This window comes from Rhinatrema bivittatum, chromosome 5, assembly GCF_901001135.1.
Source record: "Rhinatrema bivittatum chromosome 5, aRhiBiv1.1, whole genome shotgun sequence".
In the NCBI taxonomy this organism is placed as follows: Eukaryota; Metazoa; Chordata; class Amphibia; order Gymnophiona; family Rhinatrematidae; genus Rhinatrema; species Rhinatrema bivittatum.
This window is the reverse complement of record NC_042619.1, coordinates 31,287,412-31,305,854: the sequence shown is the minus strand read 5'-3', so window position 1 is coordinate 31,305,854 and position 18,443 is coordinate 31,287,412. Positions and strand designations below refer to the sequence as shown.

Here is an 18,443-nt window from a genome sequence, read left to right as displayed (position 1 = left end):
TTAAACATTCTCCAAACACCAATAAAATATTTAAAAACAGCAGACACATCACATAATATTCAGTAATTAAAATGGCAGTCAAACAAGAAAAATAAACTTTAAAAGCCACCTTTACTAACCCCCTCCAGCAGCTCTCCTATTCCTCTTCCATGCAGGCCAGTAGCACACACCAGAAGCAATAGTGGCTGAAGCTCTGTACTCATGGTCCTCTTCCTTAGGGCCCACGACCAGTCTGTCTCTCACACACACACATACCAATCACACCCCCATGACCAGTTTCTGTCTTTCACATACCAATCATCTCCCGACCAGTCTTTCTTTTACACACACACACCAGTCACCTTCCTGAACAGTCTCTCTTTCTCATGCACACACACACACAGGCTTCCCACTCCCATGTTCTGTCTTACATATACAGGCTTCTCACTCGAATGCTGTGTCTCACACACACCCAGGTTTCTCACTCCTATCCTAGCTCTCGCAACATGCACAGGCTTCTCTTTCCCATAATCACTTTCTTTCTCTCTCACACACACATACCAGTCACACTAACGTACCAGTTTCTGTCTCTCACATAGCAATCATCTCCTGACCAGTCTTTCTCTTACACACACACACACCAGTCACCTTCCCGAACAGTCTCTCTCTTTCTCATGCACACACACACACAGATTTCCTACTCCCATGTTCTATCTTACATATACAGGCTTCTCACTCCCATGCTGTGTCTCACACACACCCAGGTTTCTCACTCTTATGCTAGCTCTCTTCACATGCACAGGCTTCTCATTCCCATAATCACTTTCTCTCTCACACACACACACACACACACACTCCAGTCATCTCCCTGACCAGTCACTTCCATTGTCTCTCCTATATACACACATCACCTCTCTGACCAGTTTCTCTCAATTACCACATGCTCTCTCTCATGATCTCAATCAAATGCTGTCACTTACACACAGGCTTTCAATCACAGTTACACATGCACACTCTCAATCACACATGCATTCTCTCACTTACAGACAGGCAGGCTGGCTGGCTGTCTCTCTCCCTCCCACCCCGAGCACATATGGTAGCTGCAGCAGCCTCCTCCTCTATCCCCCGCAGGCCAAGAAAGAAGAATCCCATCAGCCACGGGAGGCTAAATCTGCTGTCTCCTATGCCGATTTCTGGCTGCTTCTGATTTTGCGTCGGGCTCATGCTACTGCTCGGGGCCGATGCTGCTGCCACTACTTTTCCATACAGCATGGCTCTTTCTTCTTCCCGCGGACCCCACTGCACATCACTTCCTGTTCCGGGCCAAGGGGCCAGGTGCAGGAAGAAGAAAAGACCCAGCCGCAGTTGCCAGTTTCCAATGACACTGCTGCCGTTCCCATCCGGGCTTGAATGTGCTGATAGCCTGGGCGGCAGCAGTGGAAGATCGTCCCTCTCTTGCTCGGTGAAGGAAGAGGAGGGAAGAGCAACAGGAGACCGGTAGCACGCGACACACCTGGCTGCTGCGTGGCGACACACACCGGTTGAGAATCGCTGCCCTAATCTAACCTTCCTATCCCCCCCCCCCAACCCCCGACTTTTGTTTTACCTTCTGTGCCTGCCTCTGGGCAGACGCAGGTTGCGCGCGCTGGCAGCCTGCCGGCGTGCGATTCCCTAGCCTCGCCCTGGCCCTCCCGGACCGCCCCGCCCCCTCCCCGCGTGTGGCCGGGCCTTTCTAAAATAGGCCCAGCATGCGTAAGGCCTCCTGCGCGCGTAAATCCTTTTAAAATCCAGGCCTAAGGGCACATAAGACTGCTTCACTAGGGCTTTTCTTCCATTCCGTGTCTATGGAGAAAAAAGCTTAATGTATCCGACCCATAATAAGTTAGGGGTGGTTGGGGGCTGGGATGGGGGAGAAGGGATTGAGAAACTTCCAAAACGGTCAGAGCCATAAAAGTCAAGGCAAAGAACAGTACGGTGCAAAAAACATTTACAGTGTAATGCTGCCTGATTACCTCTTGTGCCCGAGAGAATGGAGACTGGATAGCAGGCCATTTACGAGATTGAAATAATGCAGTCTCTAAGAGAGGATTCACTTCTCTTTCCTTCTTTTATTCACCTCATTGCTTAGTTCAAAGATAAGCCAGGAAGAAACTTACCTATAGTAGTAAAAGGGGGGAGGCTGTAGAGAAGACGCTTGTTTCTGCTCCAGAAGATACTTTAACCTGGCTCTTACGCTGTGCATTCAACGTAGGTTTCATCCGTCATGCTAGAGTACAGGGCCATAGTAAGCAACACAGACTGGAATAAAAATGACCTGGTGCCCTATTTTATGCTAACTACCAACTAATGAATAAGAAGTTTCCATTTTCATGTGGTATTGAGAGCTGCATTTGGATGTCAGACCAGTCTTGGTCTTTAGAAGCTGGAGATGGGCCTATATGCATTTAAAATTAGTATTTGTCCACAACCAAGACTTGAACAACAATTGCTCTTCAGTTACCCTCCCAGCTCAGACTGGAACCCTCTCTCCAAACATTCAAAAAACATCTTAAAACATGGCTGTTCCAGAAAGCCTACCAACTAGCGACCTAACCCCTCCTCCCCTCCCTCCCCCTCCTCTGTCCTCCCTTACCCTCAAGAAAGCCTCACTGTAATAATAAGTAAGACATAAAAAAAAAAAAACCCCCCACCTGTATAAAGTTCTCCCCAATTGTTACTATGTACAAATACTGTCCTTGCGCTCCACTCTGTTTCACTGTTAAATTGTTAACCTGTGTTCCACTGTTATACTGTTCCTACGCTTGTTTTAATGTTACAGTGTAAAAATGGTACAACTCCCGTCATGCTATTATCCTGTTATAATGTGAACCGATGTGATGTACCCCAACGAATGTCGGTATATAAAAGCAAACAAACAAATAAATAAATAAATAAATAAATTGACTGTTTCCAAACATTTACCTTTATTGAATGCACTTGGATCTGGCGGCATCCATACATAAAATAAAATCCAGAATTCAAAATTAACAGTCAATGCACAATCTTCACACAGTAGGGGTTTTCTTCACCTACCAGTCTCTAGCTTATAGGCACTCCTTGGAGATGGGAATCCTCCCTTCGCTCTCCCCTTTTTAATAACCGCTCTCTGGTGTGTAGCTCTCTATAACCAAACTGGAATGGTCTCCTGAACAGATGAGCTTCTTCTTTCAAGTAGTTACTCTAGAACTAGATCTCCCAGTCTGGCAGCCCTCCACTCTTCAAACCGTAAGCAAACCTTCAGTGAGATGCAAGGAGTATGGGACTATCTCCCCTTTCACTACTCTTCACTTCTCTTGGTTCTCTCAGTCTCAGGATCCTTATTTATTTAGTTATTTAAAATCTTTTATGTTCCGTTTATATCAAAATTATGTGCTAAACGGATTACAACATAACATAAAAACAAATTAATCCATTTAAAAATAAAAGTATGATAAAAATAGCACTACATCATAAATCGCAATATCATATCATGACATATCAGATTATAGTGTATCAAAAGCCTGTCTAAAAAGTTCAGCCTTCAGTAACCTCTTAAACTGTTTTAGATCTTTGATCAAGCACAATTCTAGTGACAAGGCATTCCACAACATCGAACCAGAAACGGAAAAGGATGTTTGACGCATTTCATTTAAACTTAACATCTTAATCATTGGAATTGCTAGCAAATTTTAATTTAAAGACCTTAATTTTCACTTGGGAATGTAATTCTGTAGGAGGTTTGACAAATAGCTTGGTGCATCATTCTTCAAACATTTATATACTAGTATAATGATTTTAAACTGGATAACAATACTCAATTGGTAACCAATGAAGTTCTTTCAAGATATCTTCCTCCTCCTAAAAAGCCTGAGTGCTCTGACCTTGAACCTCAGCCACCTTCCCAGGATGAAAGACTCAACGAAAGACTGTCTGTTATGTGTATCTGTCTAACACTACGCATGTCTAGTAGTGATTTTAGAAATAAGTAGTAATAGTAGTAGTAGTAGTAGTAGATTCCTCTCTGCCACTTCATAAAGTTTTATTATTGTGTTCTCATCTTGTGTCCGAAGACAGGGCGGGGAAATTGTGTAGCTTAAAAAATAAATCATGCATAGTCCTGTAGTGCAGAAAGGAAATTACGTTTCACCTTTCTATCTGTGCCACACATGAAAGATATCAATGTAACATTTTTGTAGATGGCTGCAGATATTATTGTTTAGCTTTATGTACAGGTTAAGTTTGCATAACCCTTTCTGAGGGGAGTAGTAACAAATTGCAGGAAGATATGGAACATCAACTTCTGTTGCCTTGCAAACAGTTCTTCCCTTTCTTTTAGTTCAGAGTTTGTGACGCTGTTGAGAAATTCTCTCTGTACTGTTGGTCGCTAATAGAACTAATTGTGTCCTTATATGTATTTTTTGCATAGTAATAAGTTATTGTAATGTTATTTCTTGCAAGCATTTTGTGCCACAGTAGTAAGAATACATTATTTATTATTTAAAAGTTTTTCTATACCGTCATTAAGTTATTTACCACTGGTGGATGAGGTTGTGGGTTCATGCTCAGGAAATTTTGGCATTCAGGTAGTAGAGAGAAGGGTCTTTGCCTTGGAATTCTAGGGAAAAGCTTGGCAGAATAGTCAAGCCTTTATTTGTTTTTTTCAAGAGTGAGGTAGGAAGTCTCAAGGCATAGGGGTGGAGCTATCTTGTCCATATTTTGGGGGCATACCAACTGAATGAACACAGTCTTATGCAGGCTAATCTGGCTAAAACTAGAGGAGGGGAAGATAGGAAGGCTATTTGGCAGGATCAGAGCTTCCTCTTGGGAGTGTAGGAGAAGCTGGGAGAGATAATGATTGGGCCTGTTGGTGGCACACATCCCTATTGCCTTCCATGACATGCCCTGGATTCTTCTTCGAAGTACACACTGCAGCCACTAATGCATTTCCATACTTTATTAAGCATTATAGACCATAAAATTACTTTGCTTGTTATGCCAGTTAGTCACAGACGGCTGCGACTGCTCTTGCTCACCTCTTTCTTTACAACATTGACTCCGTTGGGTAGACTTGTGGCCTCCGCCAGCTATTGCCGGCCTGCCTACCGCTCCCAGGCCGGACGCTGACAACCCACACCTTGCCCTCGGAATCCCTTAGGCGCACGGGCCAGTCTTAAACATGTCATGGCGGGAACCTCGGGGGCGTCCCCTCCAGATAACGTCATCCCACTAGGATTCTTAAGCCAGCTGGCCCTGCCTACCGACGACTTGGCAACGAGTTCCCTCATTGCTGAATCCGCTTCGCTCACTACGGACTTCCTGTTCCTGTAGCTACCTCTTTGGCGTGAGACGCTCTGGGTACCCGCTCCTCGGGGTCCCTTTCCTCGTCTCTGGTTATCCGCTCCTCGGAGGGCCTATCGCCTTGGATTGCTACTTGCCCCATTCCCCGGGGTTTCTCTTGGAACCTTCGCTACTGTGAGTACCTCTGCTCTGCGGACCATTACCGTATCATCTCTAGTGAGGAACCCTCATCGGTGTACCCCGCGCTGCGGACCACTACCATACCATCTCTAATGAGGAACCCTCATTGGTGTACCCCACCCTGTGGACCACTACCGTACCATCTCTAGTGTGGAACCCTCATCGGTATACCCCATGCTGCAGGCCACTACTGTATCACCTCTACTGAGGAACCCTCACCGGTGTACCCTGCTCCACAGACCACAACTGTAGCATCTCTACTGAGGAACCTCATCGGTGTACCCCGCTCTGCGGACCATTGCCGTATCTTCACTACAGAGGTATTCCCTTTGAGGGTAATTTTCAAAGGAGTTACGCGCATAAATGTAACTACTATTGTAGCAATTTTCAAAAGCCATTTACTCACGTAAAGTGAACTTATGCGAATAAATCCTATGGACGATTCAATGGCATATATTGTAGCAATTTTCAAAAGCCCACTTACTCGAGTAAAGTGCATTTACATGCGTAAAACCCAGATTTACGCATGTAAATCCTTTTTAAAATCCGCCCCTTTGGGTATACCCCACCATACAGACTCTGAGACTTTCTCCTGCACTCTCCGCTCCACAGGCAGTGCCTCTCTATCTCTTATTAAAGACTCTAATCTATAGCTGTGTCTGACGTCACTGAGACCTCGCCTCCCGACGATGAGGCTCACAGGGCTCCTCCCTGTGGGCAGCTCCATCTCTCACCTCAGCCCAGGGGCCCACATACCTACAAATCCTAACATTGCTAAGTTGAATTTTTCATCACCTACTATTGTTGAAGGGGGTGATATCACAAATTGCTAAACAGAGAAATAAACCTTTGCTCTGATTTAGATATCTCTGGTATTCTGATAATTTTCTGATGCCTTGTGTGATAAACAGTTTTATGAGTTGGTTTCAGTCACCTTTTCCATATGTTGTTCTAATGGCTACAAGTTACCACCACAATTGGCATGAACTGGCACCAATGTCAGCAGTCTCAGTTGAGAGGAAAAGGATTGAATCAGCATAGACTGAATTAGCCTCTTACCTTTTACAGTGGATCTTCCAGAAGTTGTCAGGGCATTACAGGGGACCTAACTGTATCTGTCCAGTGGAGAAATGTAGGGCTTCAGCTTCTAGGCCTGGCACCTTTCATAAATACTAAACTCACTAGATAGTTTTTCAGGTTCTAAAAATATAGTTGAAACAGACATGGAACGGGAACAGGAACGATGGCCATTTTAGATTGCAAGAGCCTTAAACACCCATGAATTATTGCAGCTGAGGGTACTAGTGTACTGTGTACCAGAGGAAGCAGATTTGAAGGTCGGACAGAGAAAGAAAAAGCACTGGAAACACTAATTGTTTTGGAACAGTAAGTGCTATAGGAAGCGTTGCAATTTTGAAAATGGATATAACTAGATGCCGGCTAGGAAAATAAATGTATCATTATTATTTATTCATTAATCTCTCTGACTGAAGCAATGTACACAAAGGTACAAATCTATAATTTAAACAGAATGGAGCAGCAGGCCTCATTTGACAATAAATGAGGTCTTTATTAGCACCCAATTTCCTCTGTGCTATGACCAGTGAAAGAAATAGTTATTTCTGCCAGCCTTAAACCAATACAATGTTTCTGTTTGCTCTGAAATCCTACAGAATCCTGGGCTCAGAGATATTATTACTACCAGTGCCTGGGAGGCAGTGACATTTCTGCCTGTAATGGGGCCAAACAGGATTTCTGAGATCGTCAGAGTAGAGAACTAAAGAAAAGGGTGAATATGGAGAATTCTTTTAGATGTTGCCCAGGAAATGTGCCGTAAAAAAAAAAAAACATTTCCGGAGCACCTTCCCTCTTGTTTCTTTGGGCGTCAGTCATTAGCAGAGCCTGCCCCAGCTTGAAGCTATGGCTCCATGAACCTTCATTTGCAATGGCTCTGGATTCACCACCACCACCACCGCCCTGTTTTAGTCCCACTCCGCTTTCCATCTAGCCAAGCCATTGCAGCGGCCAGTGGTCGCCTGGCAGAGCATCGCCCCCCTGCCGTTCCCTCCAGAACCACACGCCCAGCCAGTAGATGGCACTGTTGAGTGATGGCCGGCGCTTCCTCCCTTCTTGGGAATGCGAACAGTGCCACTCTCTGCGGTCCAAGGAGCAAGAGCCAAGCCGGAAAAGAAATGCAGTCTTTATTTTTTTTTTACGTATCTTTTTATTATGGTTTGTTTTTTTTTTCAAATTAACAACCAGCAATACCATGCATCAAATTCCTATGCGCTGTCACCAAACAGTCGGCGGTATCTATGCCTGAGCTTGAAACTCTTGATTCCAACATGTGCTTCTACCAGCCATATTAAACATGAATGCCCATTGCAGTTGGATAAAAATTGTGAAATGTGCTGACCCCAGTCACTTCTATAAGTGAGTGACATTAAAGTAGGTGAGATCATACTTCCTTTGCAATATACGACAGCCTGTGTGTGTGTGTTAGCTTGCTGACGGGTAATATCTAATAAACAATATATCACTGGCGTGTCTTTTAAGCTCTTACTTATTAAAGCAATATATGGTGAAGTTGCTGTCAAGTTTTCAACCTGTTTTATAACAGAGCTACTAACACCTTCTTTTTTTTCTTTTCCCCTGCTTTCCTGTTTTCTGTCAGAAATAAAGATTTCAGACATAGGTAAGCAATCCTGAGGACACTTGAAACTCTTTCTCTGTTCTGTTGCCTCTTGATGTATGTTAACCTGCAAACACCATTGTCATATTGTTCAAAAGCAAATGAATCCAGCGTGGTTCAAACCGAGGAACATGATTAATCCTACAAACATGCATCTGTTCATCATTGAGAGGGACATCAAAGACTCATCTTTGATCTACACCAATTGGTACTTGATGCAGAGTCCTGATCTTTAAATGCATGGGCCTGGCAGATTGAAGATTATAGCTTATATGAGGGTTTTGGGTGGGATGTTTGTTGGTTTTGCCATCTAGGATTATTGTGTTTATATATGCCAGGGATGGCCAACTCCGGTGCTCAAGAGCCACAAACGGGCCTTGTTCTCAATAAAATCACAGTGAATATGCATGAGATAAATTTGTATGCACTACCTTCAATGGATGCAAACTTATCTCATGCATATTCATTGTGGATATCGTGAAAAACCTGGCCGGTTTGTGGCTCTTGAGGACTGGAGTTGGCTATTCCTGGTGTTTACTATGCTGGGGGAGGAATGTTGGGTTTATGGGGTAATTTTCTATGCTATTTTGTGTTTTGCAGGAATGGCATATTTTTATCAAATATGTTTGGATTATATAGCTTTTTGTAAATTGTCATGAGCCTCATGACTGTGGCATTTAATAAATGTAGATAATAATATTTGCTGGAACAGAGAAATTACAAGCAATGGTTACACAGATAGAAAAGCTGTCTGTGCACCCAAAAATAACAGTAAGAACATGAGGAAATACTGTAGCTAGGGTTGAAAACACAGCTTCAGTGTGAAGCCAATATTCATGATGGCTTGTGAAAAACCACATTAGTAATAGCGTGTGAGGGTAAGATGGGGGCAAATCAATATTTAATTAGTTTAGCTTGAAAAAGAGAAACTTTCCATGGAAGATAGGTGACCTTTTCCCTTCCTGTGACTATGAAAGAAATCTTTATTGAACAAGGCCCTGTGTGCTACACTTAAACCTATTATACACTTCTTAAAAACATATTTTAGAATATTCACGCAAAATGTATAGTCAGTGAGAAAGAGCAATGTCTTGCATCATTTCAAATTTATATAACAATAGTTTATATAGTGAATCTCATTCAAATAGGATCCCAATAAGCTTTATGACTGTAACACAGCAGAGGCGGTTATGTAGTCACCGCCAGACTAAAGGCAACTTCTGAAGGGAAAAAAGGGCAGCATTATTACCCTTACCTGACAAATCTGAAGCAAAGAGAGGTAAAGTAATGTGCCCCACATCAGACAGAAAGTTAAGGACAGGACTGGAACTGCAACCTATTTCTATTTCAAACTTTTCCGCCTGTTCTAGAAATGTTCATGACTTTTCTTTTCTCTTTTTTTTACTAAATCAATGTGTAGGATAATATTTCTATTTCTGTTATGCCTCATGTAGTATCGCATTTATTTAAGATGATGATTAAAAACAAGGAAGGACATGAAAACCCTGCTCAAATGTGTGGATTTTCTGTTGCTTTTAAATTTTGACCCTATTGAAAATGACCTCACCATTTTTGGACTAAGGTAATTTTAAACAGGATAGGTGTCAGACCTATAGTGTGCTATCCCTCCAAGTTTGGATCAGATCATTGAATTTTCATGAAAGGTATCCTGTATCCAGACAGATTGAACGAGCCATTATATGCTTTTCTATGAGTTGAAAAGCTCTTATCTCGTTATTTCCAAGTTGAGAACCATATTACCATTGCCTATAATTATTATTAATCCTAGATGACATTGGTATTTAATTGTCTAATTCTAGAGCTTTTGTACTATTGATATGACAAGTGTAACAAATTTAATAAGATTTAGAGAAATCGGCTCTACAGATCAGACGCATTTAACAGCTCTTTGGCCCAGTGTAACAAAAAGGTTGCATTGGGTTATTAAATGTTGCTGGTTCTGTTAGTGCATTTGTCAATCTACAGCATGGGGGTCAATTTTCTAAGGGATTCTCCACAGGTAAACAGGAGGAAGCCCCTTTAAAAAAATCCCCCCTGCCCTAGTGTAGGCAAAAAGGGATTGCACTAGGAGCAGGACCGAGATGGTGCTGGGCTTGTCCTGGCAAAGCATACACAGGGAGTTTATTTTTAATTCCTTGAGAGTACTCCCTGAGAGGGAGTTTGCACCTGCAAATTCTACAGCTACTTTTCCACCCGATGTCCCTTCGAGGGAAGAGAGTGACCTAGTGGTTAGTTCAATGGGCTGAGAACCCGGGAAACCAAGTTTCACACCCCACTTCCCCCACTGACATTCTTTCTGACCTTGGGCAAATCACTCTATCTCCTGTTGCCTCAGGTACCCACTTAGAGGTCGATTTTAAAAATGGTGCTCGCCAAAAATGCCCACACATGCATGTATGTGGGCCATGCGCAAGCATCGCCAGTTTGTAAAAAGCTGCAAAGTATACGCATGTATGCCCATAGGGTGGAAAAGGGGCAGGGCATGGCATGGGTGGAGTATAGCCATTCCGGGGCGGGGCCAATAGTTACGTGCATAACTCTGTATTTTAAAACCAGAGACCATGGCGTGTATTGGCTTGTTATCCCCATAACTTTACTGCTGCTTCAGATGAAAAGCAAGTCTGTAGGTCTCATGTTTTAGGGCTTACACAGCAGGGTACACAACTGAGAACCAGAGGGGTCTGGAAGACCTTGATACTGATTGGGCAAACTGGTGAACTGATGGGAAAAACTTGGTTGTCCCTCGTGCGAGCATGTTTTAAAATCCACCTACATACACATGTAAAAGACGTCAGAGTCCTAGAAAAGATACATAAAGTACGTTCTCTTGAGCAGTCTCTTAAGAATAGGAGCATACTTATGCATGGGAGGTGTAATTTAAAAAATACACGTGCAAGCGCATGCATGATTTTAAATTGCAGCATATCTCCATTCGTGTGCCAATACTCATGTATGGGTGCATGCGCACTCGTTTTAAAATTATCCTGTTTGTACATTTTGTAGAACAGGAATTTATTTTACCTGAATTCTAAATGTGTTGTAAGTCATTTCTTGGAAAGGCAGATTTTCAAAAATTATGAAAAATTATGAAACTATTTGAAAGGGAAATTCTGTGGGAAGTTTCCCTATTTATTTTATTTAAAAAATGTTCATATCGCCTACGGTTTACAAAATGACACTCTTAAAAGCAAGAAATAAAACAAAACAAACAGAACAGTGAAAAATGAGCCAGGTTGTTATACAGTCAAGTGATCATCAGCTTCCTTAAACAAAAAAATCTTCAGCAGTTTCTTGAAAGCTTTAGTGCAAGATGTCAAACACAACTATTCTGCAGGATTATTCCAGTGTGTGGGACCTGCTATACAGAAAGCTCTTTCCCAGATTTCTTTTAAATGTGCCGATCTAACAGGAAGAATTGTTAGCAAACGTGTTTGAGATGACTGGAAGGTACATAGAGAACTGTACACTTTTAATAGTGCAAGGATTCATAGGTAGTCCACATTGTGCAGCAATTTGTGAATGACAGAAACAATCTTATATGTAGTTCTAGCATTTAAAGGAAGAGAATGTATGTCACACAAGACTGGAGAAATGTGGCTTCGGCTATTGGTGCCTGTGAGAAGTCGGGATGCAGAATTTTGCGCAACCTGTAGAACCCGCAAAATGGATTGCAGTAATCCCATGTAGAGATTATGGCGTCTCCACTAGACAGCCCTAGTTCCCAGCCCTTGATCAGACAGCAACATAGGGGCATACCAGTCTATGCAGCAGCTCTCCCAGAGGAGTCTTGCAGGCTAGCCTATGATAGAGGGTGGCAGTGTAGATTTGATTTTGAAGGAGCTGTTTGTGTGCTTTCCAAGTTAGGCTCCAGCTTAGCACAGAAGAGAGAGACTCTGCCCTGCCAGGGCCTCTGATAAGACTGGAGGGAAGCTGAAGGATTTTTGCTGGGTGGGGTTGCAGTTTTGACCTGTGCCATTTCTGACAGGCTGTATCCCTTATTTAGGGTGGTCAGGAGGGAACTGTGTACCTGTTTGCCCAGACTAAGAGGAGGTTACATTGAGCAATTAAGGAAGAGAGAAGGCTTTCCCAGTTTGAATTTTTGTCTGTCTACAGAGAGAAGGAAGCCCTTTTTCTCTCACCCTCCCTTGCCCAGAGTTGGAAGCTGTGAGGACTCCTTCCTTTGGTTGGTCTTTCTTCCAGGAAGGTCTGAGACTATCTTTTGAAGAAGAGTTGGAGGGAGAAGAGAAGGACATCTGGAGACCCCCAACAGAGTTTCCATCTTGGAGTGTGGGATTCTTTGTGGACCCGGTATTCAGCGCTAGCCGGGTAAGTAACTTAGCCGGATATGACTTATCCAGCTAAGTTACAAGGGATACTCAGTGGCATGGTTATGCCGCTGAATATCTGCGGTCAAGGATCTACTTAGCCGGATAAGTTAAATCCAGCTAAGTTAGATCAGCTCTATGACAGATCTAACTTATACAAATAACTTAACCAGATAATGGGGATGTGAATCGTTTTTCGTACGACGGATGAAAATATCGTACGATATTTTCTCATCCATCAGGGGGTCCCCGAAAGCGATAGGAAAACCCGATAGAATTTTTCTTGGGGTTTTCTTATTGTTTGGGGGGGGCGGGAAGAAAGGGCACCAAAAATAACCCACCCCGACCCTTTAAATCTCATAATTTAGAATCGCCGATTCTAGATTATGAGCCGATGGCCCTTTGCCATCGGCGCCATTTTGTTTACTGGCAGCCGAAGGCCCGAGAGCGGGAGATTGCTCCCGGGACCCCCGCTGAACCACCAGGTACTTTAGAAAAGTTTTTTTGGGGGGGGGGGGTCGGGGAGGGGGGGAGGATTCTAAATAATGAGATTTAAAGGGTCGGGGTGGGTTTTGTTCTTTTTTGGCTCCGGACCGCCGAAAAAAAAAAAAGCGTTCAAAACTGTGAACGAAGATTTCCTGCGGTTTTTTACTACGAACCCGATACCAGAAACGAGTCCGGTACCAATTCACATCTCAACCGGATAAGAACAAATATCGCTACTTATCCGGTTAAGTTAACCGGATAAGTTGCGCCACCCAGATCCATCCACTGCCAGCCCAGAAATTGGCTGGCTAAAAGATAGCTGGGTAAGTGACTTATCTGGCTGTCTGGCAGCCGCTGATTTTCAGCAGACCACTAGATAGCCAAATAAGTCCTACTTATCTGGCGATCCAGCACTAAACGTGCTTTCAATATCAGACCCCAGGTATTGTAGGAAGAGATCCAGTCACGGTTAGGATACCCCAGCCACCTTGGGACAGTTGTCATTCCATTGCATGGAAGATAAGCAGGTTCCAAGCCCCTGTCTGGAGAGACACATCCACAGAAGTAGATATCAGTTAAATCCTGACTAATGTAAGACTAAGGACCCTGGATGTAATTGGGCACTTTATTTTTCGAATCTTTTGAAATTAATCACAGTAAACTTTAATTTGAACATTCATCCAGAGAGTCCAACCTGGTTTGTAAGTGTACCTGTCCCAAAGAGCTAAGGTAACACACACATAAGGATGAACACTACTGCCTGGGCCAAGAAGGTTAACCTTTCCCCTCCAGAAAAGAATCCACCCCTTGCGGACAAAAGATTTGGGGAAGTGGTAGAGAAGGTCACCCCTAAAGAAATTCTTTTGTGTGCCCTTAGGAATACCAGACATTCCATTGCCAGAGGATGTGGTTAAGGCAACTAATGTAGCTGGGTTTAAAAAAGATTTGGATAAATTCCTGGAGGAGACGTCCATAAATCCCTATTAATCAATAAGGAATAGCCACTGTTTGTTACTGGCATTAGTAGCATGGGATCTGTTTGATGTTTGGGTACTTGCCAGGTACTTGTGACTTGGATTGGCCACTGCTGGAGACAGGATGCTGGGCTTGATGGATCCTTGGTCTGACCCAGTATGGCATATCTTAAGATTGTTCATCAAACCCAGCATCCTGTCTCCAGCAGTGGCCAATCCAAGTCCAGTACCTAGCAAGTACCCAAACATTAAATAGATCTCAAGGTACTATTACTTATTAATTAATAGCAGTTTATGATTTTAGATAAGTTCCTAGAGGAAAACCTTTTTTAAACCCAGTTACACTAACTGCCATACCACATCCTCTGGCAGTGAATTCTAGAGCTTAACTATGCACTGAGTGAAAAAGAATTTTCTTCGATTTGTTTTAGTTCAAACATTTTTATTAGTCAATTTGTTTTAAATGAGCTACTTCATAACTTCATGGAGTGCCCCCTAGTCCTTCTATTATCTGAGAGAGTAAATAACCATTTTACATTAACTTGTTCAAGTCCTTTCATGATTTTGTAGACCTCTTATTATATCCCCCCCTCAGTCGTCTCTTCTCCAAACTGAACAGCCCTAACTTCTTTAGCCTTTCCTCACAGGGATGCCATTCCATGCCCCTTATTATTTTGTTGCCCTTCTCTGCACTTATGTTCTTATGAAAAAGAGTTACATCCACAAAAAGGGAATTATAGTAATCATTTTTAATAAATATCAAAGCTTGTAGAACTGTCCAAAAAGCTAAGTTATCAAGCAAATGTTTTAAATTCCACAGTAATTTGAAAAATACGGCCTTTATCACCTCATTTTCTTGGCACATAACTAACTGTGGATCTAATATGACTCGCAAGCTCTTTATTGTTGAAGAAACAGATTTCAGAATCGCAAACTACAAATTTTAAAAGGTTGTCTACTCGAGGGAATCTGTCAAAAATCATGACTTCTGTTTTAGAGATATTGAGCAAGTCAGTCGTAATGGTGGAAAGGCAAAGAAAGACAAATTGAGAAGTAGCATCCCAAGATACACGAACTGGAAAGAAAAACTGAATATTATCAGCATAAAGATGATATTGTACATTAAGGGAGGCTAAGACACGAGAAAGCAGCCTGCAAGGTCCCCGTGGGATCCAAAAATTGCCCTCCCCCTTCCTTTTTTTTTTTTTCTACCTTGAGAAGTTTATATTTCAGTGATACAATAGTGTGCATTTTCGAGCATAGCAAGTTCAACCAATCCTGATGACATCTCTGGAGGGAATCGCCTCAGAGAAAACTGAAGAATTGGACTTTTGGAGCTTGATTTTCAAAATGAATTAGTATGTGCACAAAGCTCTTGTTTTATGCGTGTAAGTGGCATTTTGAAAATCGGGGTCCATGCACACAAAAAAGTGCATGCAGTACAAAAAGGTGTTATGGGGGTGTAGAATCCATTCACGTGCATACTTTCAGTTTTTGAAAGTATGATCGTAGATGTACACACTTGGGAGCAGGTGTAAATCTATACACATATATGTTGGCTGTAGTACTGCACACGCTGGTGAAATTATGTCCACTTTGAAAATTCTGCCTAAATTCTGTGTGTACTTTGTACATGGAAACTTTAGCCCTACACGGGCCGCTGAAAATTACCCTCCCTGTGTCCGTTCAGTTAAATCTACTCTGGGTTTTCCTCCCATTTTGTATCTATGAGGAAAATGGTGAGTACATAGGGCCTATAGGCTAGCTGGTTATTATCATCCTTTGTGGGGTCAACATCTACAGTGCATATAACCACTACATTCATAGTTTAGAGGATTTCATGTAGAAATATAAGAAATACAGGGCATCATGTCTAGGAGTTTACAGATGCATATTTTTATTTCAAGTTTTATGAATAACTCACAAAATCTGAAGTTGCAAGCCAACAATTTACTCACTCACTCTAAGTGTGTGTAGTTTCTCGAAATGATATATTTGTCTGTGGATGTGTGTGTTTCTCCGACGGTAAAACATGCATCTAATGGGCATAAAAGTCAGAGAACCACCTACAATTCTCACATTCCTACTGCCCACGACGGCTGTGAGTTCTAGCAAAAAAAAAAAAAAAATGTACTCGGTTGTCCAGTAACCTGAGGTATTAGCGAATGTGCACAGGAATGAGTGACATTCATCCTAGCTTCACAAAGGCTGCTTGTCGAAAATACAACCATCTGATCAAAATGGTCAGTAGAATCCCACAAGGCACCCCTTTTCCCTCTAGGATGGACCGCGCGTGGTTCCTGTGAGTGACATGCAGGTAAATGAAATAATATCCTACCAGCCTGCTGTCATTGGAAAAGAATACAGATGGAAAGTGAACTGCCAGGTTGGGGCTGTCTTGAAGGTCAGATCATTTTATTTAGCAAGAGGCAGCGCCAATTGTGGAGATGAAATCTGTTCAGACTTTAATAGGATAACTCACAGGGGATATTTCAGGAAAAATCAGAGAAAAGTGCCTTTTTCCCCCCCAAAGCATAAGGTAATTTGAATAAAGAAATGATTCATAGCTTTTAAACCTTTAACTCAGGCAGTATTTAAAAAAAGGGGGGAAATTCATGTAATTTAACTTTTAGCAGCTAGACATTTTCCTCAGAAGCTTGTCATATACTAGTGATTGAGAGAGTTTTCATTGTGGCCAGGATGTTGTCAGTGAAATGCCTTAGTGCCCATTTGTGCAAAATTGTCATCCGCACTGCGGATCAGGACCCTGCCTTGATTTAGTGGGGCTCCGGAGTAAATTTTACGGGTATGGCCAGTTTTAGAAGAGAGGGAGAGAGGAGCTGGTCGAGGAGTGCTGGGGCTTATCCCACCTGCCATGGCCTGCCTGCTGCTCATTTGCAGTGCATTTGTTCAAAGAAGAGAAAACTAACCCCCAAAGCAATTTCTACTTAAATGGTTCCTGCTGATTGCAAGACTTAGATCAGATTGTAAATCAATAGCCAGTGAAGGCAAACATTTAGATTTAGTAATCGTGGGCTAATACTTTAATGCACTTTAGTCTGAAGCCAGTGCTGGTAAGTAAATATTTTTAAATAGGTAAATTCATTGCTGTGCCCTGTGGCACTTTAGGCACCTACTGGTTTAGGCACTGTCTGCTAGTCTCAGATCTTTGTCTATTATAAATCTTTGTGTAAAAATAGTGGAGGCTGTATTTCCTAAGTCAGCAATTTTATTCAACTCCATTTTTATCTGTACTAATCTAGTGTCCTTTGTTATCTTTGCCCAAAACGTGTTTTTCTAAAATATTTTTCAAAATTAAGGATCTAGGCTTTTAATTTGGCAGCACAGAAAACAAAGATCTAACTCTTCTTTCTGTGATAATTTCAATAAGCAGTTGTTTTCTCTCTCTTTTCCCCCTCCCGATTGCGCAGTTGTTGATTTTCTTCTTCATTCATTGTTCCTTGTTTACTAATCTATTTTCTTTTACATCATAGGGAATTAGGGTTAAGCACATTTAATTAAATATATCATGCACCCTCAAGTTTTGTGAGCACCAAGAAGTCCCTAAATTCTTCAGCCATCATCTTCTCCGATTTATGAGAAACAAAGCGATGACCGCAGAAAAGATTTGTCAAAACAAAGAAAGTACATGTCATCCTGGTGGCAGTATTGTTGAGATGCACACTACGTAGACAGTTCAGATCTCATTCTGGGATCAACCAGGTGGCCAGTTCTGCTGCCAGCTGAACCTGGGAGACGTTCCGAAGCTTTCCAAGCTTGATTTACTTCTTCCTCCCCCACACACCAAGTGAAGGTTATCCTTTTGCAGTGATACCCACTGTCTGGCCCAATTAAAAATACACATTGGGATTGTTGCAAACACATCGCTCATCTTACATATTTGTATGATTAATAATTCAGCGCAAAATACATCACTCATCTCACAGGATGAGTGTCCAGAAAAAGTTGTAACCCTTGTTCTTTTCGCTGATATTCACCACTGGGATACTCCTCCCAGGATCAATAGGTGACACTCCAGTGGTGTTCCACCCTCCTCTTGTTCCATCCTTTTTCCACTGCACCCCTTTACAGCTTTGAAAACAAACACTGACAGTGTAACCCATACTACAGCTTACTTACATAAATGTCATGTTTACCCCATTTTGCACTGATCTAATGAAAGGTGTATAACTAATCAAAAGCTAGTCAGAAATAAGCTAAGCTCGTTGATATTTATTTCTACATCTCTGAGGGGACTAACCCAGCAACTACGCTATGTTAAAGGAGGACAACGACTAATAATATGCAAAATGTTACAGAAAACAAAGTGCCATGGGATTTTCTTTTTTTACTACCTCTGTTATATAGATGCCAAAACATCCTCTGATGTAGCTGCTTTAATAATTAAAAAGTACTCATAATAATTCATTTTTGTTTTTCCTGTACCTGCTTTTGTCTCTGTTAAAAAGC

General features: G+C 42.2%; 1 protein-coding gene across 1 annotated transcript in view; it reads left to right on the top strand.

Annotated features, from left to right (window-relative positions):
* Positions 1-18,443, top strand: part of TENM4 (teneurin transmembrane protein 4) — a 954,015-nt gene that overhangs the window by 788,398 nt on the left and 147,174 nt on the right. The window contains exon 21 of the mRNA XM_029602209.1: positions 8,150-8,170. Within this exon, the coding sequence (XP_029458069.1) occupies positions 8,150-8,170 (21 nt within the window). The remainder of the gene's footprint in view (positions 1-8,149; positions 8,171-18,443) is intronic.